We start from the raw sequence: 22,422 nt of genomic DNA, 5'->3' as shown, positions 1-22,422 counted from the left end.
ATATTTATGCCCCCCCCCTCCTCTCCAACACATTCTTCTTATTCAAAAATAATACTTATTTACTTACATAGCAAAAAAAAAAAAAAAAAAAAAAAAAAAAAAAAAAAAAAAAAAAATTTTTTTTTTTTTTGTTTTTACAAACACCGAAACGAGGTTAAAAAAAATGTTAACATTTCTTTGGTGTTTACAATGTACAAACAATCATCATCATTTACCAGCAATCATCATCATCATTTGGCATGGAGAAAGCATAGGACAGCGATGATTTTCATGTTGTCCAAGTCCATCACATACTTTCAGCACCCGTTCTTACAAACCATGACCACGGTGATGATGATTATCAAAAGGGTTCCCATCGCAAAGCTAGCATAAATAAGCCACACTGCCAACTTACTGTCTCTCTGCATCAAGCCGTACAGACCTTTTGACTGATGTTTCATGGCTTTCGACACATAGTGGTACGCAAGGGCACCTGAAGGGGGACACATGAGCAAGCTGACATACGAGGCAATAAGAATCCACTGCAGGTGCTTCCAAGGCCTCGGAAGCATCTCTGAAGAGGGCACACGCCGTACCATATGTGGGACAGAGACGGTGGTCTCGCGGTAAGGGTTATCCAGCGTATTCTGAAACACAGGTTCGATGGAAAAAGAGCGCATATCGTCGGCTCCCCCACCAGACGGAGTGTTCTGGTCGATGAGTGACGTGACATCAACAGACATCGCGCCATTATGAATGTTTAGGTCATTTGAGAAGTCCGTATCGTCGTGGATTTCCTTGTGGAGCGGTTGTCGCTCGCTGGAATGATTTCCGTTGATACCAGAAGACATGGCACCTGCAATGTTCTGGTCAGCTTAGTGTGTCCCTGAAAAATGTCAAAGAAAGAAATATAAGCAATTTTTTTTTTTTATTAATTATTCGGTTCTTGTCCTGAATTATATTTAAAAAAAAAAATAAAAATAAAAAAAGGAAAATCTGTACGATGTACGTAGCTATGCAGAATCACCTAAATTGATCAAAAAGTTTTCTTTAAATAAGGAAATTAAATTTTATGAGTGAAGAACAGTCTGTCATTTTAAAGACAATATAAAAAAAAAAAAACACAAGTGAAGCATGCATGGTACCCCATGAGTTCTCAGTGAACGAGGCATAAAAAAAAAAAAAAAAAAAGACTCAGTTCAGCATTTGCACCCCTACCATTTAGCCCCAAAAGTCCCCCAAGGGACGTCAAATCCTGGTGAAAAAGAACAAACAGTACAGTTTTAGGCCTTTTACGTAAATTTGAGTTGTGCACCATGCAAAAAAAGAAATGACAAAGTCCATCATTTGCCCCCCCCCTCCATTTTGTTCCAAAAGTCCCCAAGACCTTAACATGTTTAAATTTGAGTTCAGCACCATGCAAAACTGCTAAATAGACATACATAGAAAAATTTTGGACAAATATGATAAAATAGTCCCAAAAATGGAGTGTTTTTATCAGCCCTAAAAGAGCGCCTGGGGCAAACCAAAGAGTTATCGCAAAGTATAGACAAACAAAATTATATAGAAATCAGTTTGTTACAACTTTGCAGAAAATTTTATAAAAATCCAAGGCATCAATTTTTTTTAAATAAGCACAAAAGTGTCAATTTTAGCCATTTTAACCCGAAAGGCATCCCTAGGAGGACAACCAGAGTTTTCCCGGAAAATCTGTTCTGTTACTTTTTTTACTCATATCAGGTTTAATGTTTGTGCAAAATTTTTAAAAATTTCAAGGTGTAGTTATTGAGAAAAGTGCGGACAGACGAACAGATGAACGGACAAAGGTGAATTTATAGGTCCACCATCCTTTTGTCGGGGGGACCAAAAAAATTAATAATGGAAAGGTAACTCAATGTAATTCTTACGAATTCCCATTAATCGCTTAAAGATGATTTTCTTTATAAAAAATAAAACTATCAATTTACGTATTGTTGAGTTATCTCCCTCGTTTTTCGGAATTTTTTTTCAAAATGGTGGGCAAGGCGGTCATCTTCCATTTCTTGTAATAAATAATTTTATCAAGAATTCTTCATAAGTTTTGGCTACAGCTTTGATTATAGCTGATGACACTGAAGTCTATCTTATAACTAATTTTACCAAGAATTAGTCATAGGTTTTGGTTTCGATTATAGCTAATATATATATATATATATGTATATTTCATTTATTTTCACAAATTTCTATTCAAGCTAATGCCCCCAAGTCATATAGATATATTTTCTTATTTTTGAAATCGCAACTTTATAATATAAAAAAATAAAAAATAAAAAATCGATAGAACATTAACTGTAATAATATATATGAAATCTGCAAGAATTAAGATATCATATGTAAGTGTACCTTACAACCGGGCTATGCCGAGCTTCCCTGCTAGCTTAGATAAATACTTTTGCAGTTTTAAGAAAAGAGCTACAATATATCAGAGCGTCTCCATTTATGCTAAACATCTACAGAATGCCAACATCAATATATTACATATGAAGAAGTCCCCTGTGGAATTTCCACAGGCCTTGCTGTTGAAAAATAATTTGTTAAAGAGTAAACCAGCTGTTTTCAAATTACAAAAGTTGGTTCTGGTGAATTGTACAAACCGAATGCAATTACTATTTCATATTACAAACCAAATTTCTCAAATACCCAGTATGGCTGGATCAACAATGGCGGGCACTTGTACATTTATGTTACCGCGCTGAAATCACATTATTTAGAAAGCCATTTTTAATATAAGAGGAGGGTATTTTGTAACTCTTCTGTATTTTCATCTACCAATTTAATAAACAAAAATATCGTAAAAGTTGAATTTAACTTGAGAATACTATTCATCTATTTATTGATTTGCGGACTGTTATCTTTATCTTCATACTATGAATCATAGATGTTGTTGCTTCATGGCCTTTGTCAGGTGGTTAGCCACGATGGGATAGGAATGCCGAGTCTCTTTAGCAGCATCCTCGGTAATTACAGCCTTTCATAATTGTTTTGGGCCAACTAATACTTGGCATAATAAAATATACCATTCAGTACGGACCCAACAATGGAAGACATGATAAGAAAGAAAACTTGGATTTATAAGACGAAAAAAATCCAACCTTGATTGTCCCTCAGGGCCCATTGCGCAGTGGATAGAAGTGTTGAATCTCTACAGTTCCAGGTTAGCATTGTTTGAAGATAGTGTTTTCAAGTCTACCCAAAGCAGGCCAGAGGATTAGTTGGCCAAAAATGTAAAGACAACAACTATGGAAGGCAGTAATTACTGAAGATACAGTTAAGAGACTCGGCATTCCTATCCCGCCATGGTTAACTATCTGACAAAGGACAGAGGAATAGTTGGCCGAAACGTCATGAAAAAACAACTATGAAGATAAGGATAACAGACCCACAAATAAATATACAACGTACTCATCTCAAAGGATTCTGACAATAAAAAAATTGAAAATTCTATAAAAAATTTTTTTTTTTTTTAAATTGAACAGATTTCCTAGTATTCTTAACAGCACTTGTATATTCCGGTGGCCATGTCAGCTGCTGGTTGACCCCGAATGGACATTTACGAGAAATCCAGTTCATAACCTGCCCAATTACGAATTTCCAGTTCGTACAATGCATTAGCACCCAAAAGTTTTAAGTTTCTGAAATTCTGAGATGGCGATTGGTTATTTGATTCTTCAGACTACTGTTCTCATCAAGTACCCATGGCATAGCAGATAAATCACTTGGTAAAATCAGTTACAAGTTACATTCTTCTGATGGTTGAAGGCCGACAGGAAAAACACAATTGCAAATTACTTCGGACTTCTATCCAGTCATGGCTAACAGAACATGCTATTCCTATGTATTGAATAAAAGGGTCTGTTTGAAATTCCATGCAGATTCCAGAGTTCTACAAGATATTTCTGAAGAAGGTCAAAGGTTGCATTCACCAAAATGTTGTGCAAAGAACACTTAAGATAGGAACAGTAGTTGAAATAATCAAAATAATATGGATTATCAATCTTCATTTAAAAAAAAAAAAAAAAAAAAAAAAAAATAGAAACTGGAGTTGTTAGACAAACCGATTAGTTTCAGCAGGTTAGCTAAGCATGCTTTCTAGAACATTCAGGTTTTTACAGCATAATTTCTTTATCTTATACAGTGTCTATCATTGTTATATTGACAAGAAAATAACCAAATAATCACAAAATTATTTATAAAACTCACTATGTCTGCCTGTCTCCATATTTTCAAACTATCTTTCCCAAACCTAAAATCATTAGGAGCCTCAAATGTTTGAATTTTTTTATGAACCGTTCTTTTATGGGTCTTTAGCCGGTTAAAATAATTTTTAAGAGGTTAAAAAAGGGGTAAATTTTTTTAAAAAATCGCTGTAAATTTTGTACATTAATCAGTTCATATACATGTCATATTAATACAGTGGTAACACCATAAGCTTTGAATGTTACAATTTGATTTTCAATTTCAATTCCAGCTGATGGCATCCAAAGACGTTTTATTTATTTATTTTTTTTTTTACTTTTGAAATCACGACTATAATATATACGAAATCTAGAATATTTTACGACCAGGCAAAGCCGGGCGTCTCAACCCCCACCCCTGCTAGTAATATATATGAAATCTTGACAAATTAAAATATCATATTTAAGCTATTTTACAATTGGGCACCCTCTCTACTATTAATATATAAGAGATCTGGACAAATTAAAATATATTTTATGATCAGACAAAGCCAGGCGCCCCTCCCCCATTCACAAATAAATAAATCGCTCATCATTAACACACACATAAAATAACAAAAATGTAAGAAAAAAAAAAGTATTTGTAATGCTTACGGTTCAAAAGTTGTTTTTCTCGTTAAATCATAGACACCTCAACAAAAATGGAAAAATAACTTTTGCTCGGTTTAGGAAAAAGCTTAATAAATACAGGCTGCAACAATTAAAAACAAAAATTAAAAACTTATATTGAATGTAATTACATTTCTATTGAAATTAATGTCACATGTGACCATCTTGAGTCATCATACGCTTATAGTTAAACGGTTTTTAATTAATATCAATTTTTTCACATTCGGTTGTTGAAAAGTCGATCTAAAAAAATATTTAGGTTTCATACACAAACAGGATTTCAGAATTATTTGAAAGCATAAAGAAAAACGAATGGAACTAAACTATATTAGCAAACCTTGAAATTTTTAATATTGGCTTTCAAGGCAAACTAACGGTTTTTACTTAATTGTCATGTTACAGTAATGAATATATCCCAAAATTATGAAAAACTACAAGGTAGAAAAAAATTGATGAAAATTAGTTATGATTAAAATAAACACAGGAGAGTTCCAATGGGGAGGTAAATAGCATGAAAGGCACAGGAATAAAGTGTTGTAATGTAGACCGCATCGTTGCGGAAATGCATATGCTAATTCTCTAGTTATTCTCAGACTGCTACGTTGTAAAATGAAAATAACGCCCAACAAAAATGTCCAGGGTTTATATCCTCTTTACAAAAGTCTGATTACCAATGACTATTTTTAACACGGCTTTCGAATTCAAAAACTGCCCGCTGTCATCGTCTGATCCACCCAACAGAATTTTAATATGATCACAAAATCACGACAAAAACACAATAACCTCTTTCTGCAGAAAAAGTGAAAAAATAATCATAAAACATAGACAATTTGACCGACTGATTGGCAGAAGACAGACATTAGGTGCGGACAGCTTTAAAAGAGACAATGTTGTCGCAGTCAGCTTTCTATTTCACAAATGTGTGGATATTGTTGCCACATGTGTATGTACATAAATGTATATGCTTGCAACTATTTGTAATCGTATGTATGTGTATGTGTTTTTGTGTGTGTGTGTGTGTGATTTGTTTGGGATATCCAACTTGAAGCAGTTACTCATCTAAGCACACTGAAGAGCTGTGATATAGTAAAACTGTGTCTGGATGAGATTAAATATATATATATATATATATATTGCTTTTAGATCTTCAAAACAGTTTTTAATCGTAAACAACTGATAATACATAAAATAAAAGTCTAGTGTGAATTCTTGGAAGCAAACTAATGTGATTGGAAGAGATTAATTGATTTACAAGCAAAATAGTTTTCCAACAAAGGACTTGGGATTAATGTTTTTTGTTTAAGATTATATATATATATATATATATATATACATACATACATATATATATATAAGCTTGCAAGTATTTGTACTCATCATAATTTCATCCATTTCACTTCATTTGATTTCTTTTCACTTTGAAGTATTTTGACATAATTTTTTTATTTTAGATTTTCTTTGGTTTTTCTAATTTCTCAATGGTTATTTTAATTATGATTTTAAACATTTAGGTTGACAGGATTTGAATATTTTTCTTTAATTTTTTTAATAATGACATTTGTGCAGCCCGTGACCTGTAATTGTAACACAAACCGGCCCGCAGGGTTGAAGGAGTCGCAAATCTCTGCTCCATATGGACAAGACGAGACAGGAGGCGAGCCGAAGTTAAATACCGAATATTCCGGCAGCTGTTTGTTGTCTGCGCAGCAAACTTTCTACAAAATCCCTCAACTCTGAGAATCACTTTATAAAGATTAATTCTTTCTTTGATCTACGAGTGGCTGTCAATATACTCAGCAGCCATAGTCCCAAAGTTACTTAGTGCCAGATGACAACGCTAAAAATGTTTGAAGAGAGAACCCTCCCTTACTCCATTCAGCAATGTCATTCATGGAATCATTAAAATTACTGTGATTCAACCACATTTTATACAAATAAACTTCAGTCTATATCTGACTTGTCCAAGTTTTAATCATAAATGTTCAGTCCTAGTTTTAAGAAATATTCACTTAAGCTGAGTTTTCATTGAAGGTGATTATTTAAGAATGTTCATATATTACCACACTTCTGACCAGGATTAAGTAGTTGGGTTTGGTTTTTGAAATATTGAGTCGTGAAATATGTTAGTTTATGCCGATCATGTTACGGCAATAATAAATCGAACTTGGCTCATCAGAATCAAATTTTATAACTAAAATATGCCCACTTACTGGTAAATAAAATAAACTGCCACAAATAATGAATAAATGCAATGTGATTTGTGTTAACAACTGGAGCTTTTAATGTTTGAAAATGTTTATCATTGTGATTTTGGTCAAATAGTTTGGGGATAATAAGTATGAACTGTCGTCTAGACACTAGAGATTCTATCCAACTTTAAGCACTTGTCTAACCACACTAAAGAGCGGTGATACAGTGAAATATATATATATATATATATATATATATATATATATATATGAAGGGAGGAGACGGATGACATGGATAAGAAAGCCTTTTTTAATAGCATGAATAGGTTAGCAAAATTAATCTAAAGCAAAAACTAAATCCAATATCTGGAAAGATTCTGTTCTTGTTTCATATAAGGGAGGTGGTGCTTGGTCAATATTGCTGGGGCGCCATAATCTAATACATTATTTTGTTTTCTTTTAGATCTTTGAAACAGTTTTTTATGGTAAACAACTGATGATCCTAAAATAACATTAGGACTAGTGTGAATTCTTGGAAGCAAATTAATACAGTGATTGTGTATGTGTGTGAAATGACACTAACCCTATTTGGGTTTAACCTGCTTCCTCTGAAGGAGGAGGAAGAAGTTCCATGAGAGGATGAAATTCACAAGCGGTCCCCAATCACATGTATAAAGTGATTGCAAGAGATTAAATAATTTACAAGCAAAATAGCTTTCCAATGAAGGACTTGGGATTAAAGTTTTTTGTTGTTTTTTTAAGACTACATAATATATATATATATATATATATATATATATATAAATGAAATAAAAAGGATTGTGTTTACCTGATAAAATGGTAAACTTCAATCTAATATAAATATCAGTATTTTTATATAGAAAATTTAATCCCAACCGAATAAAAAAGCTCAATACACAATAGTGAGTAGAGCTTATTATAAGAGAAAGAAAATTAAAACCAAGTTGAAACTTACAATCAAATTCATTGTTCGACTGAATACTCCAATACCAATTTACAAAGTCCTTATTCCACGGAATTTCAAAGAATGCTATTCTTCTCATCAGAAATCAGCAAATTATATTTGAAGCAATGCTAGATTTGCTAGTTATGGCATAAAGTGAAATTGCAATTTATTATAGTCATAAATTGCCAAGAAAAACAAGTGAAAAAATGTTGGATATGTAAAAAAAAATATATATATATAACAATCTGTACATAATATTTCAGCTTGCATGAAGATTTTCTCAAGGTAATCCGAAAGGCAAAAGTAATTCTTTAAAGGGAATGAAGTCCAAAATTAAATCCAGTATGATGTTCACAGTCATAGTCTGGTTGGGAAGTTTTCAAAGCAGCTGAAATGGAAATTGTTTTGTTCCAGACAGTGTGCAATAGTCCAAAGAAAAATTAATCTCCAGTCAAATGGGATAGAAAAATAAAAACAGCATGTTATCTTTCACAGCTGGGTTAATTAGAAAATTTTGATTGCAAATTTCAACTTACAGTTTTTTTTGGTTTTTTTCTCATATATATATTAGTAATAGGACGATTCCAATACAGTTACTGATTCTGTTCTAAATCGAATTCTTGAGAGGGGGGGGCATATACTACAAAAGTAGATTTTTCTAAATATTTTTTTCCCAAATGCTTTCCTTGTAATTAACTGAAAATTGTGAGACAAGATGTGTCTTTGTAAACAAAGGAGATTTGCATTTATTTGTTGTTAAATTAGTAATACACACGGACGAAAAAAACGCTTTGGATAATCACAGATTTCAAGGTAGTTCTACTAAAATAGCCATATTTTTTTAAACCAAAGCACTTCAAGTCTTCAAATTACTACTGTTTTGTTCGGAAATGAATATACTTTCAAATGAATTAATAAATATGAATGTACATTATATATTTTAAGAGTTTTAAGCAAATAAAGTGATAAAAATGTGAACGTCATAAAATGGCGTTTTCAGTAAGGTTTTGTAATGACCCCCCCTGTTTTCTAAAGGTCCGTACCGTGATTGTATGAAGAATTTCGTCATGAAATTTGGGAACCAATTAGAAGAGGTGTTAATCTTAATACTGTCAAGTGTCCGAAATATTTTTGACCATTTCTTTTTTTGTCGTGTTAAAAATAAGACTTTAATATGACGAGTATTGAACATTTTGAAAAACAAATTCTTCGGACACCCAGTAGTAAGTAAATCAATCTTTTTACTATCTTTATCAATTAAAAGTATTGTCTTATGTTGAGTAGGACCGCGGTAATTGATAATTTAAAAGGACCTACCCGAAAAAAAAATTGTTTCTATTTCTCGAATTTGGTCAAATGAAGTTTAAGCAGCAGCAGCAGCTCCAGCCTGTAGAATCAGCCATAGCACAGTTGTAAACAAACACGCGTTCTTTAATTTTTATTAACATGAAAATATGAATATAAATGTTCTTATATGTTTAATGAGAGCTATTTTGTTATCAGAATAACATTAGTTTAGAACTATTCGGTTTTCAGAATGTATAATAACAACAATCCTAACCAATTCGACATTATGAATCTGTTGCAATTACTCACAAATCTCGTCAAATTTAAAAACATGGTTAAAAAAACAAAAACTTTTGTAGATATATAGCTTGCATGCACTTTTATTCTTTAAATTAGTTTTGAACAACGAATTAAAACAATGTTTTACTGCGAACAGCCACAAATGTTTTTTTTTCAAAATCAAAATAAGTATCAAAATCTCGTTTATACATAGATTCGAAAAAGTTGTCAAAAAACAAATATATAACAAATAAATGTTATCAAAGGCAAAATAAGTTACTTTTCTACCAAACTGGATATATTTTTTGTGTTTTTATTCAATGTAACATGTTTATTCAGCTCGAAAAACATACAGTGTTTACCGTGGAAAATTAAAAATGGCGCCCGGCCCGACTCTCTTTGACACGGTAAGTTTGAGAAAAGGAGTTAAAAATAAAAAAAAACTATACAAAATACTGTAAAAACTCACCGAATATATGTCAGCCTATGTCACGGTAACATATATTGAGCGAGTTTCTAGCAGTATTTTGTCTACTTTTTTATTTTTAACTCTTTTTCCCCAAACTTACCGTTTCAAGAAGATTCGGGCGCCATTTTAAATTTTCCAAAACATCGGTAAACACTGTTTTCAAGCTGAATAAACATGTTACATTAAATAAAAACACTAAAAAATTATCTAGTTAGGTAGAAAAGTAACTTGCTTTTGATAACATTTATTTCTTATATATTTGTTTTTTTTGACAACTTTTTCGAATCTATGTGTATAGTAATATAAACCCTCAAAATCTATATCAATATTCTTGAAATTTTAAAAGCAGTTAGAAAACACATCAAACGACAATTAGGAAGCTTTTTATTTCGTTATTTTTTTTTCTACTTATTAAGTGAAAGATATTTTTACAACCTGCTCCAGCGTAGTATAAACGGCCTATGCAATTAACACTTTCAACCTCGAAAATAGAAATCAACAAATTTTTGAACGCTCTTTTTGAAAAAAAGCTCTCTTAACTTCACCTCTAATACAAATTATGTGTGGCAAGTCTCCTCCTAAAACACTCTTTAACCCTAACAATAACACTAAGTTCGAGTGGCAAGCCCCCCCCAACAAAATACCTCTGTAAGCCACATACAAGCATCTAAAACAAACAAACAAAAAATAGATCCTTCCTTAAAGAAAAATACACATAAAAATAAATTGGTTAACTGTCCTAAAATGCTAAAATGGCCAGGAAATGATGAATTATTTTACATTAAATTTTTGTGAAACTAACCGCTCCCCCCTCTAATATTGTTTTTGTTAGCTTTGTCTCTGTCAAGTTTTCAGTATGTTCACACATAATTTTCCTTAGCCCTACAATTAGTTCAAAGTCCGAATGGCAACCCTCCCCATATTCTCATTGCATAGAAACCCTCTTAAAACTACACATAATCATCAAAAAAAAAAAAAAAAAGCGTGTATATTTTCCCATAGAAAAAAAAAACAGTTAACTGCCCTAAAATGCTAGAATGACCTGTAATAGGAAATTATTTTACATTCAATTCTAAAATAATTTGTTTATCTTTCATTAAAGTTTTTCATGGCATTTTATACATAATTTCCTAAAAAGGTAGAATCACATTTTGGAGGGGTGGTCAGAAGGAGTTGAGTGGGGTTAAACAGAAGGTGTTAATCTACAATAATACCAAAGAAATATTGCAATATATTCATTTTTAAGTGGTCTTATGTTTAGATTAAAGTTTTTTGTACATAAAGCGCATTACAATTCAACTTTGAGTTCTCCAACTTCTTTTCTGTTTATGGATACATGGCATTTTTAAGGAATTGCTGCATATTTATGCACATTTACTGCAGATTATTTGGAAACCATAAACTTTGGGAGATTTTCAGTTGCATATTCTGATTCCTTGTACAAAAATACACTTATATGGTAAATTTGATTTCTTAGTCTTGTGTTTTAACAAAGATATGACATTTTTACTGAAAAAGTAGTGTAAAAAATGTGACGAACGCATATGGTCTTAAAGAGGGAAAAATATCCAAACGTGTGAGGCACAAAAATAGCCATAACTTCCTTAATTTTAATCAGATTTAAAAAATTTAAAAAGATTCTTAGCTCATCAAGCTCTTTCTATGCATACCAATATTGAAATATTTCAAGCTATTTCAATTTTTTCATGTGTATTGCTAGTTAAATGCTATTTGAAATTTTTATAAGCAATTAAAGAGTTGATAATTCGTATGCAAAATAAAAAAATAGTGTAGGAACAGAATAGCTAACAAAGCTTGTTCCTATGTTAAGAACTAGTTTCTATATAATATTACTCTTTAGAAAACCATTCTTAACATGATGTGGGGGACTGTTAACTATTCTTAACTCTTCATCAAAGAATGTTTATATCATTTTCTCACAATTATAAAGATTTAGTTCATTATTAGATTGATTTGCAAAATCGAAAAACAAGATACACCTAATAATAACGAGCAGAACCAGTGGAAATTTTACGGTAGATGAAAATTTTTAAAACGCATAAATAAAGTGAAATAAAAAATAAAACAAAACAAATAACGAATTTAACAATTTAAGAAATTCTTTTTAAAGCTTTCAAAGCTAAAAAGAATTGTTTTTAAAAGTTTAGATTTTTTTTAATGAAAATTCAACACACAGCATTGTTTTTCTTTGTTTTTTTTTTTTCTTCTGAATAACATTTTCATAAAATGATGAAGAAACAGATGTCAATTCACTTGCACATTGTTTTTAATTAAAAATATATATATATATATAATCTAACAAAAAACTTAGTCTCCTTTCAACATGGCATTTTTTTTTTTTAATTATAAAATAAAATAGCCAATTTGAAATCGTAAACAGAGCCATTTTATTTTTTGAACATTTTTGAAGAGGAAATGATTTTATTTATTTTTAACTGATAAAAAGCGAACGTTTCTCATTAATTAATGTTTGCAATGATGATGTTTTTGTTTTGTTTTTTTTTGACACTGGACGTATGGACAAGTAAATTAAGATTTAGATGACAATTTTGTAGATTAAGACCTTCACCTATAAATCAATCCCTCAATGAGATTTCCCCCTTTTTAAGGCAAAAAGAAAAAAAAAACAATGATTTTAGAATTTTAAATAGGAAGCCAGTTTTGTATATAAATTTAACGTAACTGAATTTCACCAAGTACTTTTATTCACATGATAAAAGCTACACTCTTCTGGAGGTTGAAGGTTAAATCCGCAGTATGACACTCAAAATACAACTGAGCCTTTACCCAGTCGTGACTGACACAACAAAAGCATGTTACCTCCACGGATTAAAGCGTTCAGTTCAAAATTCCGTGCAGATTCTCGAGTTCAACAGGTTCAACGAGATACACCTTAAGTAGGTTGGAGGTTATATCTAATGAAACGTGAAAATAATGCAATGAAAACAATAGTCCGAATGATCCAAATAAAATGCATAATCAATCTTCATCTCAAAATTCCATAATAATACTTCTCAATAATCCTTATACACACATATTGCTCCATACTTCTCTTCTAACGTTGTCTTGAAGATTCTTTGATATTTCTTAGCAGGTTATAAATTAAAACTATGATTACTATTTAGAGTATTTAATTTCAACACTTTGTGATGATTCCCAGAAATCTGTAGAGGATATTCAATGCACATGTCCAGTGGGGTGGGAAGGGTTAGAAACAGCTAGCACAGAACCCAGGTGCGGGATTTTCTTTTCTGGTAAGATGGACCTGTAGAGCTTCTCGGATCATCCAGTGAGAAACAGAAAAAAACTGATTTAAAACCTGTACTAAAACTTCCAAAGCCTTGAGGCAAATCACGGACGAGGGATACATCGTTACACCTAGACGATCAACCTTTCTAGAGGTTTTTTTTTTTTTTTTTTTTTTTTTTTTTTTACTTATGTTCACCCCTAACAACACATACCGCCACTTAGATGTAAGGGGCTACTATTTGGGACATGCTTAGGAAAGAACGTTACATTTAAACTTCTGCACGTCAGTACAGTCAAGGAAGCAGATAACAGGAAAAGAATTCCAAAGTCTAGTTGTTCAAGGGAAGAAACTATTAGAGTAGAAAGCTTTCTAGCATTTACGGACGTCATCAGTGAAGGGGTGTGATTTTGTTGCTAAACAGATTTGTTGAGGATATGGACATCGAGGGGGCACAAGTGCAACGAGTTCATCAGAATACATTCTATTAAAATACTTTTAAAAGCAGGCACAGAGATTTAACATAGCGGTGATGGGGCAGAGGTTGGAGCTTAGTTGACAAAGTGGGACATATTAGATTGGAGATTTTTTTTAACCCTATCCAGTAGTGAGGGATTAGTGGTAAATGCACCAGCCCAGATGTGGTAACAATACTCCATGTATGGGTGAATGGTGGCCTTGTAGAGGTATAGGATACTCTAAAATAAAATATCCAGTTTGCAGGAGTTTGGTAGGCAAAATTCTTTTCAACAAAAATATATACACAACCATAAATATATATAGAAAGAGGTTTGTGTTTACAATAAGCTTTTTACACAAATATTACATAAGTATAAATCAAGTAGAATACCTGCATGAATAGAATTACATGTAATAGTTAACTAAAGATTATCATCTCATCAGAAAACTGAAAAAAAACTAATAGGGAATTAATTAAAATGAATGCTTAAAAGAATATGCAAATAAGTTAGATCTTTTGCAGATGAATGCAATATCACGACCCATATATAACAAAGTTGTATTTTCTTTTTAAATAAATAGAGAAGAGGGTTTTTGGCACGAATGTCAATACATACAAAAAAAAAAAAAAAAAAAAAATTATAGGAGTATAGATATTTGACCAAGGATCAAAATCTAGAATCAGACGATCATACCTCCATGTGCTTCAGACTACAGGGTGGTCAAAAAGTCAGGTAACATTTTAAAGAAAAACGATATTAGCAATACACGTATATTTAAGTACCATACATTGAAATATAAAATGAAACAAACATGAAATATGTTTATTTTGTTAATTGTCGTCCATTTCTCTCTATCAATCGCTGGAAGCGATTAACCACTGATTGTGTAACACGTGTAATCATGTCAGCTGATATCCGCGCAATCTCCTCTTCAATAAATAACTTTAAAGACGCTATTGTATCAGGCTTCTTGCCATAAACGCTATCCTTTACATAGCCCCAAAGCCAGAAATCAGGAGGGGTAAGATCCGGAGATCTGGCTGGCCATTCAACTGGGCCACGGCGACCAATCCATCGTTGTGGAAAAATTTCATCCAAGAAATAATATTAAACGAATAGAGATTATAATGGATCATATTGTTTTTTCTACCTTTAACATGTTACCTGACTTTTTGACCACCCTGTATATACTTATATTTCCTCTGCCGTTCTCCTTTGACTCACAACTGTACTCTATTTGACCGTGCTAAAAAATATTGACACCCGACAGTATCTTATATACCTCCAAAGTCATAATTCACCTATACATGGCATATTGTTGCCACATATGGATCAGTACAACAACCATTAGTCTCTCTCTACTCGACAGGGTTCAAAAAGGAGTCTCCAATTTAATAAGTCCTGCACTATCAACAAAGCTCCAACTCCTCTCATATCGCCGCAATGCTGCATCATCGTGCCTGTTTTACAAGTACTTTACTGGAATGAGTTCTGATGAACTTGTAGCACTGGTGCCCCTCAACGTGAATATCCCAGCAAAAGCAAAGTTACGTATCGAAAAAAGTCATAAGGAAACTCAGTTTTTATATAATTATATATCTTTACAAGGCAACAATTCGCACATGCATAGGGTATTGTTGTCACATTTGGGCCAGTGCATCACTCCTCTCTGACTCTAAAAAGAATCTTGAATCTAATAAGTCTGGCACTATCAGTCAAGCTCCAACCTCTGTCCCATCACATGGACTCTGAAACTGTGGAGCCGATTTTTATGAAATTTTACACAAATATACTTTATGTGCCTGGGAGTGTTCTAAGATAGGTTTTGTATACAATGGCTATGATCCGTATCAAAAATCCTTAATCGATAATCGAAAAATGTGAATAAAGAAGGAACAGCCTGACACCTTATAAAGCCTAACATCACAAGTGCATTCAAGAAGTTTTATCACTGCACAAGCAGAAAGGCCCGATTAATAAAATTAACAGTACGTTCTTTGTTTGAAACAAATGTTTCTGTTTAGAACACTATTAACAGTAGGTTCTCTACAGTGCAATGTAGACTACAATGTATTATGGACCAAGTCATTGCTCGGAGGCATATAATTTACTCCCAGTGCACTGTAGAGAGTCTTCAACTAGAGCAGGTAATCAATCGATTCGATTAAAAAAATACGGACGATTCCACCGATTTCGATGACAATAAAAATAATGTGGAATATTCGTCGATCATTCAATTCCAAACAAGGTTAAAATTAAGTTCATCTTTATTTACATTCTTCTTAAGTTGATCCGATGCCCTGGAAAAGTCACTTCTGATCATTGTTTACCATTTTTTCTTTTCTTTATTAAGCCATGGTCATAAAAAGTGTTAGCGATAAACAAAGATTACCTAGCTAACTAGGGAATGCATAAAACTTAGAAATATCACGATAGTTAGACAATACAGAACTCCAAAAACGTAACAGTGATACATGTTTATTCACATAATTCTGAGGCAGCACGTACAGGACTGCAGAACACAATGCTAATGGAGATTGCTGGTAAAAATCTGAGCAAACACTGGTGTGATTATGCAGAGAGTTTAATGTGAATGTATATTACCACAGGTTTGTTCAGCTGCAGTACATATTTTAGCACTGTGGGGTAAAAGAACTATGAAATAATCTGTAAGCAACAGACGCAACTGTCACATTTTGGTGAGTAGACAGCAGATCTAATCCAAGCAGACCATATACTCCCGAGAGAATAGGGTCATAGCAGGGAATATGTAGTATATATCAAATCGCACAATGCTGGATACGCTCAAGAAAATAAGAACACCCTGCCAACTCCAGTAAACACTAGGGGTCCATATTCTAAGTGGAGATAAATCATTGCCTTACAAAGCCTAGTCAGCAAATGCCATTCACAAGGAATTTGGTAGCTTAGGATAACAGGTAAAGCTCCCTATTAACTCTATTATTAGATATACAAGACAAGTGGTTATCAAACCTGACATTGCGAGATATTATTACCCGCAGATAGTTATGACATTTCGAGAATGGCACGAATGTGTCCTGAAACCAAATTCCACAGAGAGAGGAGAGAGGCGTCTAGAGGACAAAAGCACAACAGTTTTGGAACAGCACACCCCAGTTCCTTGCCTACTCAGATGCAAAAACAAGCAGCAACTGCAGGTATACCGACGCTATGTAAGGGTTTGGGTGTAACACGAAAATTTGTGCCATCGGTAGAAGTGCTTGGAATATAATAAAACCGTTGGGAGTTAAAATGAGATGTTGTACTGTCCATTAATGTCAGCAGGTCGTTGATGAAGAAAAATGACATTGGTTTGCAGCACTCTGGTTGAAACAGGAAGCTCATCTGATAAACAACCAGCGACCTAAGTTTCTTACAGTTGATCAGACATAGTTGCAGACCCAAGAAAAGAGCCTGCCTCGGATGGCAAATGAGGGTAATTTCCGCTGCAAGGTTGAGTGAGGAACGGTTACAAATGCATTAAGATCCAAAAATGCCAAAATTGTGCACTTCTTAGCTTCGTTTTGAGGAAGAGTTGATAAAGATAAGCTGCTTGTTGCGTCCACCTTCTTCGCAGCAGCCTTGACAATTCCCTCAATGTATTTGTTCCAATTCATGTTCTCAGTGAATTGGAAGCCTAGGAGTTTGAACAAAATACTTTCAGGTAGTGTATTACCTTTAAAAATTTGATTTTTAGGGGTATTCAGCATTTTTTTAAAATAAATATCACATCTAAAATTGTTGTCGATAAGTAGTTACTATAATATTAAGACCTTTAGTTTCCGGTAAATTTTTACGATGTGCCCCAGCGTATTGTATTATAAACACCCCAACCTCCCCGTGTTAAGAACGGCTTTCGGAATAAACACCCCCCCACCTCGAAACATGGGGAGGTTATTCCAAAAGCATGGGGGTGTTTATAATATGCTGGGGCACGTCATAAAAATTTACCTTATTTCCAATGTATTCCGTATTGTCTTAACTAGTCGCTATGTTTGTTTTTGTGTGCATGCATTCAATTTTTAGTACATATGCAGTTTTTGAGCCATGCTATTTTTAAACAAGATTTTCAAGTTAAATTCAATTTGATACTTATTGAACCATGCTATTTTCAAATAGTATTAAAGTTTTACGATATCTTTTATTAAATTGTTAGATGAAAGTACAGAATAGTTACAAAAAACCCTCCTCTCCCATGTTAAGAATGGCTTTCTAACATTATTTCAGCACGGTTCAATAATTCAATTTTTACAGTTTGTTAGATGAAAGTACAGAACCGTTTAAAAAAAAAAAAAAAAAAAAAAAAAAGAAAACGTCCTTCCCTCATGTTAAGAATGTTATTTCAGCACAGTCTGTATTCTGCATTTTCAACGCAAATATACCACAAGCAAGGTATTATTGGTGCTTGCGTAGTTTACGAACTGTGCTATTTTATTTTAGATAGGATTTTTAAGTTATATTCAATTTTTACGGTAGGTGAAGGTACAGAATAATTAATGAAGCTCCCTTCCCAGTGTTAAAAATGGATGGCGGACGTTGTCGAGACTGCCCCCCCCCCCTCTAAATTCCACAATTTTCCGTTTTTTGGGTTTTTTTTACCTTTTGTTTTGTTAATCTTATTCATGACAGACTTGAGTTTCAGATTATAAAAAAAAAAAAATTGAAAAAACATACTTTTTTATAACTTTTCACGTGGGGGTTCAGTTTTCAATTATAACTTTATACTAAATTGAACACGAACTTTGTGACCACGATGAAAAAAAATGGCAACGGTCTCTGATGTGACCGGAAGTTAGGGATTAGAACGGAGGAGTTAAAAAAAAAAAAAAAGATTTCTTTACCCTCCCTTTCATCTATATATCCATCTCATCTATCTACTCTATTCATCGTGGCCACAAAGTTCGTGTTCGATTTAGTACAATGATATCATTGAAAACTGAGCCCCCATGTGAAAAGTTATAAAAAATTTCCATTTTTTTTATAATCTGAAACTTAAATCTGTAATCGATGATATTAACAGGAAAAAAGGTTTTTAAAAAAAAAAGTGAAAATTGTGGAATTTAGAGGGAGGGGGGGCAGTTTCGACAACGTCATCCGAGTGGCTGTCTAATAACATTATTTCAGTACGGTCCGTGAACTGAAAGAGTACCCCTTTTTTATTATTAAACTGTTAGGTGAAAGTACAGTATACAGTTATTATCCCTATGAATAATGAATGAATTTCTAAATGTTATTATTTCAGCACATTTCGTAGTCTAGGGAAGTGCTCTTTTTGATTATAAAATTGTTAGGTGAAAGTACAATATAGTAATCACAGCTCCCTTCCCCATGTTAAGAATGGGTTTCGGCACTTGTACAGTTTAATCAAAACATTAAAAAAATGAAAATATCGAAAAAAGGTTATATTTTACGTATCCGTTTTGAACTGAAGATCTCCGCGCGGTCCGTATACGTATTGGATTTTCAAGTCAAATTCAACTTTTGCGGTATTTTTTGTTTATTAAATTGTTAGATGAAAGTACAGAATAGTTAACAAAGCTCTCTTTCCCATAACGTTATTTCAGCACAGTTCGTAAACTGGAATACCATTTTTTTTATTATTAAATTGGGTCAATGTGGCTTGGTTGTCCCACTGAAGACTTACCTGCAAAGGTTGTACATTACAAACGCCGTTCTTAACATGGGGAGGTTGGGGGGTAATACTCCTAAAAAGCAACTCCTTGCAGGTAAGTCTTCAGTAGTGGGACAACATTGACTTTAAATTGTTAGGTGAAAGTACAGTAAGTCCCTATCCCCGTGTTGAGAATTAGTGTCAAACGTTATTTCACCACGTTTCGTAACCTGGAAGAGTATTTCTTTTTTTATTAAATTGTTAGGTGAAAGTACAGTATAGTTATCAAAGCTCCCTTTTCCATGTTAAGAATGATTTTCTGTCCCTAAACTGGGGTGGGAGTACCCTCTTGTTTATAAAATTGTTAAAGTACAGTATCGTTAACAATGCTCCCTTCCCCGTGCTAAGAATAGGTTTCTAAATAATGTTTATCATTTCCACACGGTCCGTAAACTGCACAAGTACCAAAAACAGAAAAAACGCACACGTCAGCCTTTTGTTTGTTTGTTTGAAGAGTTCATTTTGAAAGAAGCGAAATGTAGTGATCGAAATGAGCGAAATTAATTACGTCGGATTTTCACGTTTGAACGACGAAGGATCGAAATGGATCGGGAACCTGTCGACTAAATGAGACACTTAAATAATTATAAAAAGTCAAGAATGGTTCAATAATAGAATTTTAAAAAATAAGACAAACTCACCTGTCTTTATTATTATTATTATTTTAGTTCTTCAGAATTTGTTTTCTAAAAATATGGAAATGTCGACTCTAAAACGGAAACGGAAGCAAAAAGAACTCTTTGCGGCAAGGAGAGTCAAAATGGTGCTCGTCCTTCTCTGTCTTGCAAAAAAAAAAAAAAAGCAGCCGAATTTTCTTTACGAAGATTTTCTCTGTACGTATGCAAAATACGGATCGTGCTGAAATAATAACGTTATTATTTAGAAACCCATTCTTAACATGGTGAACGGAGCTTTACTAACTGTTCTGTATCTCCACCCAACAATTAAATAAACAAAAAATAACATAAAAATTGAATTTAACTTGAAAATGCAGCGGTACGCCACGGATCGTGCTGAAATATTAGCGGAATTAGAACCCCATTCTTAACATGGGGAAGCGAGGTTTATTAACTATGTTGTACTTTCACCTAAAAGTTTAATAAATAAACAACTAAAAAATAACGTAAACAATCGAATTTGACTTGAAAATCCAATATACAGAATACGGACCGGGCGGAAATGATAAAGTTATTATTTAGAAACTCATTCTTAACACGGAAAAGAAGCATTGTTTTGCTATGCTATACTTTCACCTAACAATTTCATAAATAAAAGATACCGAAAAACTTGAATTTAAATTGAAAATACTATTTAAAAAATTAATAAAACTGTTTTCCCTCTGTATAAACACCTGTTCTCTTGCCATTTTTTAAATGTCTATCTTCTAAATATTTCGAGGATGTAGGAAAATATAACATAAACAACGATTTATGGCAATTTATAAAGAACGCAGCCATGAAAACATGTATTAAAAATAATTTTATGTTTTTTTTCCCTTAAATATTATTAATTTATATTATTAATAATTATTACATAAGAAATCATTTTGAGTCAAAATTCGAGTTTTGTTGTTAGATGAACACGACATCAGGCCAAATTCGGTAGCTATTTTAATTTGCTTTGGACTCTTTTAGCATAACGTAGACACTTTTCAAGCGTGTTTTTCTCAATTTTAGATACATAATATTGGATTTTTAATGGAAATGATTCCGTATTTAATAAAAATAATTGGTTCTCCTTTGGTATTGTAGTGAAATTCGAAAATTGAAATACTGAATTTCAGGTGAAACCAATGGTATCTACTGAATTGTCAGGTCACAGTAATCAACATATCCAAAAATTATGAAAAACTATCAGGTAGAAAATTAATTATTAATGAAAAAAATTTTCAAAGACAATTCGAGAAAATTGAGTTTTGCAAAAAAAAAAAAAAAAAAAAAGAAAAAGAAACCGGAGAGTTCTAATTGTAACAAAAGGGAGGTAAATATTTTCTGCAAACTGAAAATCTTTGGATAATTTTGCAAAACAATTTTTGTTAATTGTGTTCAAAAACTATTTTCATTAATAATTAATTTTCTTCCTTAATATGTCCAGGTGAACATGCAAGAAACGAGCATTAGGACTGGGAATATTTCCAAGGCTGAACTTAGTTTGACGATGTATTTTGGTAGTCTGACAGGAAATACGTGTCTAGGTCCATTGTACTAGTGTACGCCTCACATATTGTATTTTTGTTTTCGACAAAGTTGAGTCCTTTTGTTTGGCAAAGTATAATGTTCATTCATTTTATTTGGATTTGTAACGACCACTACATATGACCGAAAAAAAATCTTCAGGAGAGACATTTTCATAGCAATTACCGTTTAAACATCCACGGATATTAGAACATGCAGGATTACAACATTGTAATTTGCCCATCCACACACATGGAATAAAGGAACTACATTGTGGCCCATGCACAGTGATACAACAAACTGGAACGTTCCAGAACACCTCTATATAAGATTTTAACCGCCAAAATTCAAACAGTCAAGGATGCAGTTCTATGAGTAAATATCCTCAGCAAATACACCGGATTCCATCTATTCAGATGTAAAACAGCTTCACCGAGAATGCACCTTAATTCTCATCATGGAAAATTACCCTATCGAATGAGAATTAATTCTTCTTAAACAAATTTTATTTCGAACTACTATTTCTTCTGTGATGAATACACACACACACACACATCCAGCTTGTTTTAATGACTATCCCCCCCCCTTCAGAAAATAATGATGTGTGGTACTCCATCCATAAAAATCAGTAATAAACTTTGTACCATTTTTACGAGACACTCAGTTAGCTAAGCCTGCCTAATGAACACTAAAACCTTAACGTTGGAGCAATTTGAATTAATGTTTCTTAAACATGTAAATAAATGTTATTTCATTGTAATACAGCGATCTCAA

At 32.8% G+C, this 22,422-nt stretch overlaps 1 protein-coding gene across 1 annotated transcript; it reads right to left on the bottom strand.

Moving 5' to 3' along the window:
- Positions 1-116: 116 nt before the first annotated feature.
- LOC145291941 (uncharacterized) lies at positions 117-20,420 on the bottom strand. Its single transcript, XM_080137865.1, has 2 exons — positions 20,116-20,420; positions 117-865 (listed from the first exon to the last, which is right to left on the bottom strand). The coding sequence occupies exon 2, from the start codon at positions 828-830 to the stop codon at positions 297-299; it is 534 nt and encodes a 177-aa protein (XP_079993991.1). The 5' UTR covers positions 831-865; positions 20,116-20,420; the 3' UTR covers positions 117-296.
- Between the last annotated feature and the right edge of the window lie 2,002 nt (positions 20,421-22,422).

Source organism: Euprymna scolopes, chromosome 13, assembly GCF_053919585.1.
Source record: "Euprymna scolopes isolate OS-2025 chromosome 13, ASM5391958v1, whole genome shotgun sequence".
NCBI classification, from domain to species: domain Eukaryota; kingdom Metazoa; phylum Mollusca; class Cephalopoda; order Sepiida; family Sepiolidae; genus Euprymna; species Euprymna scolopes.
This window is presented reverse-complemented; position numbering and strand designations above follow the sequence as displayed.

Coding starts and splice junctions, on each gene's coding strand:
- LOC145291941 (XM_080137865.1), bottom strand. CDS start 830: ATGTCTTCTGGTATCAACGGAAATCATTCCAGCGAGCGACAACCGCTC.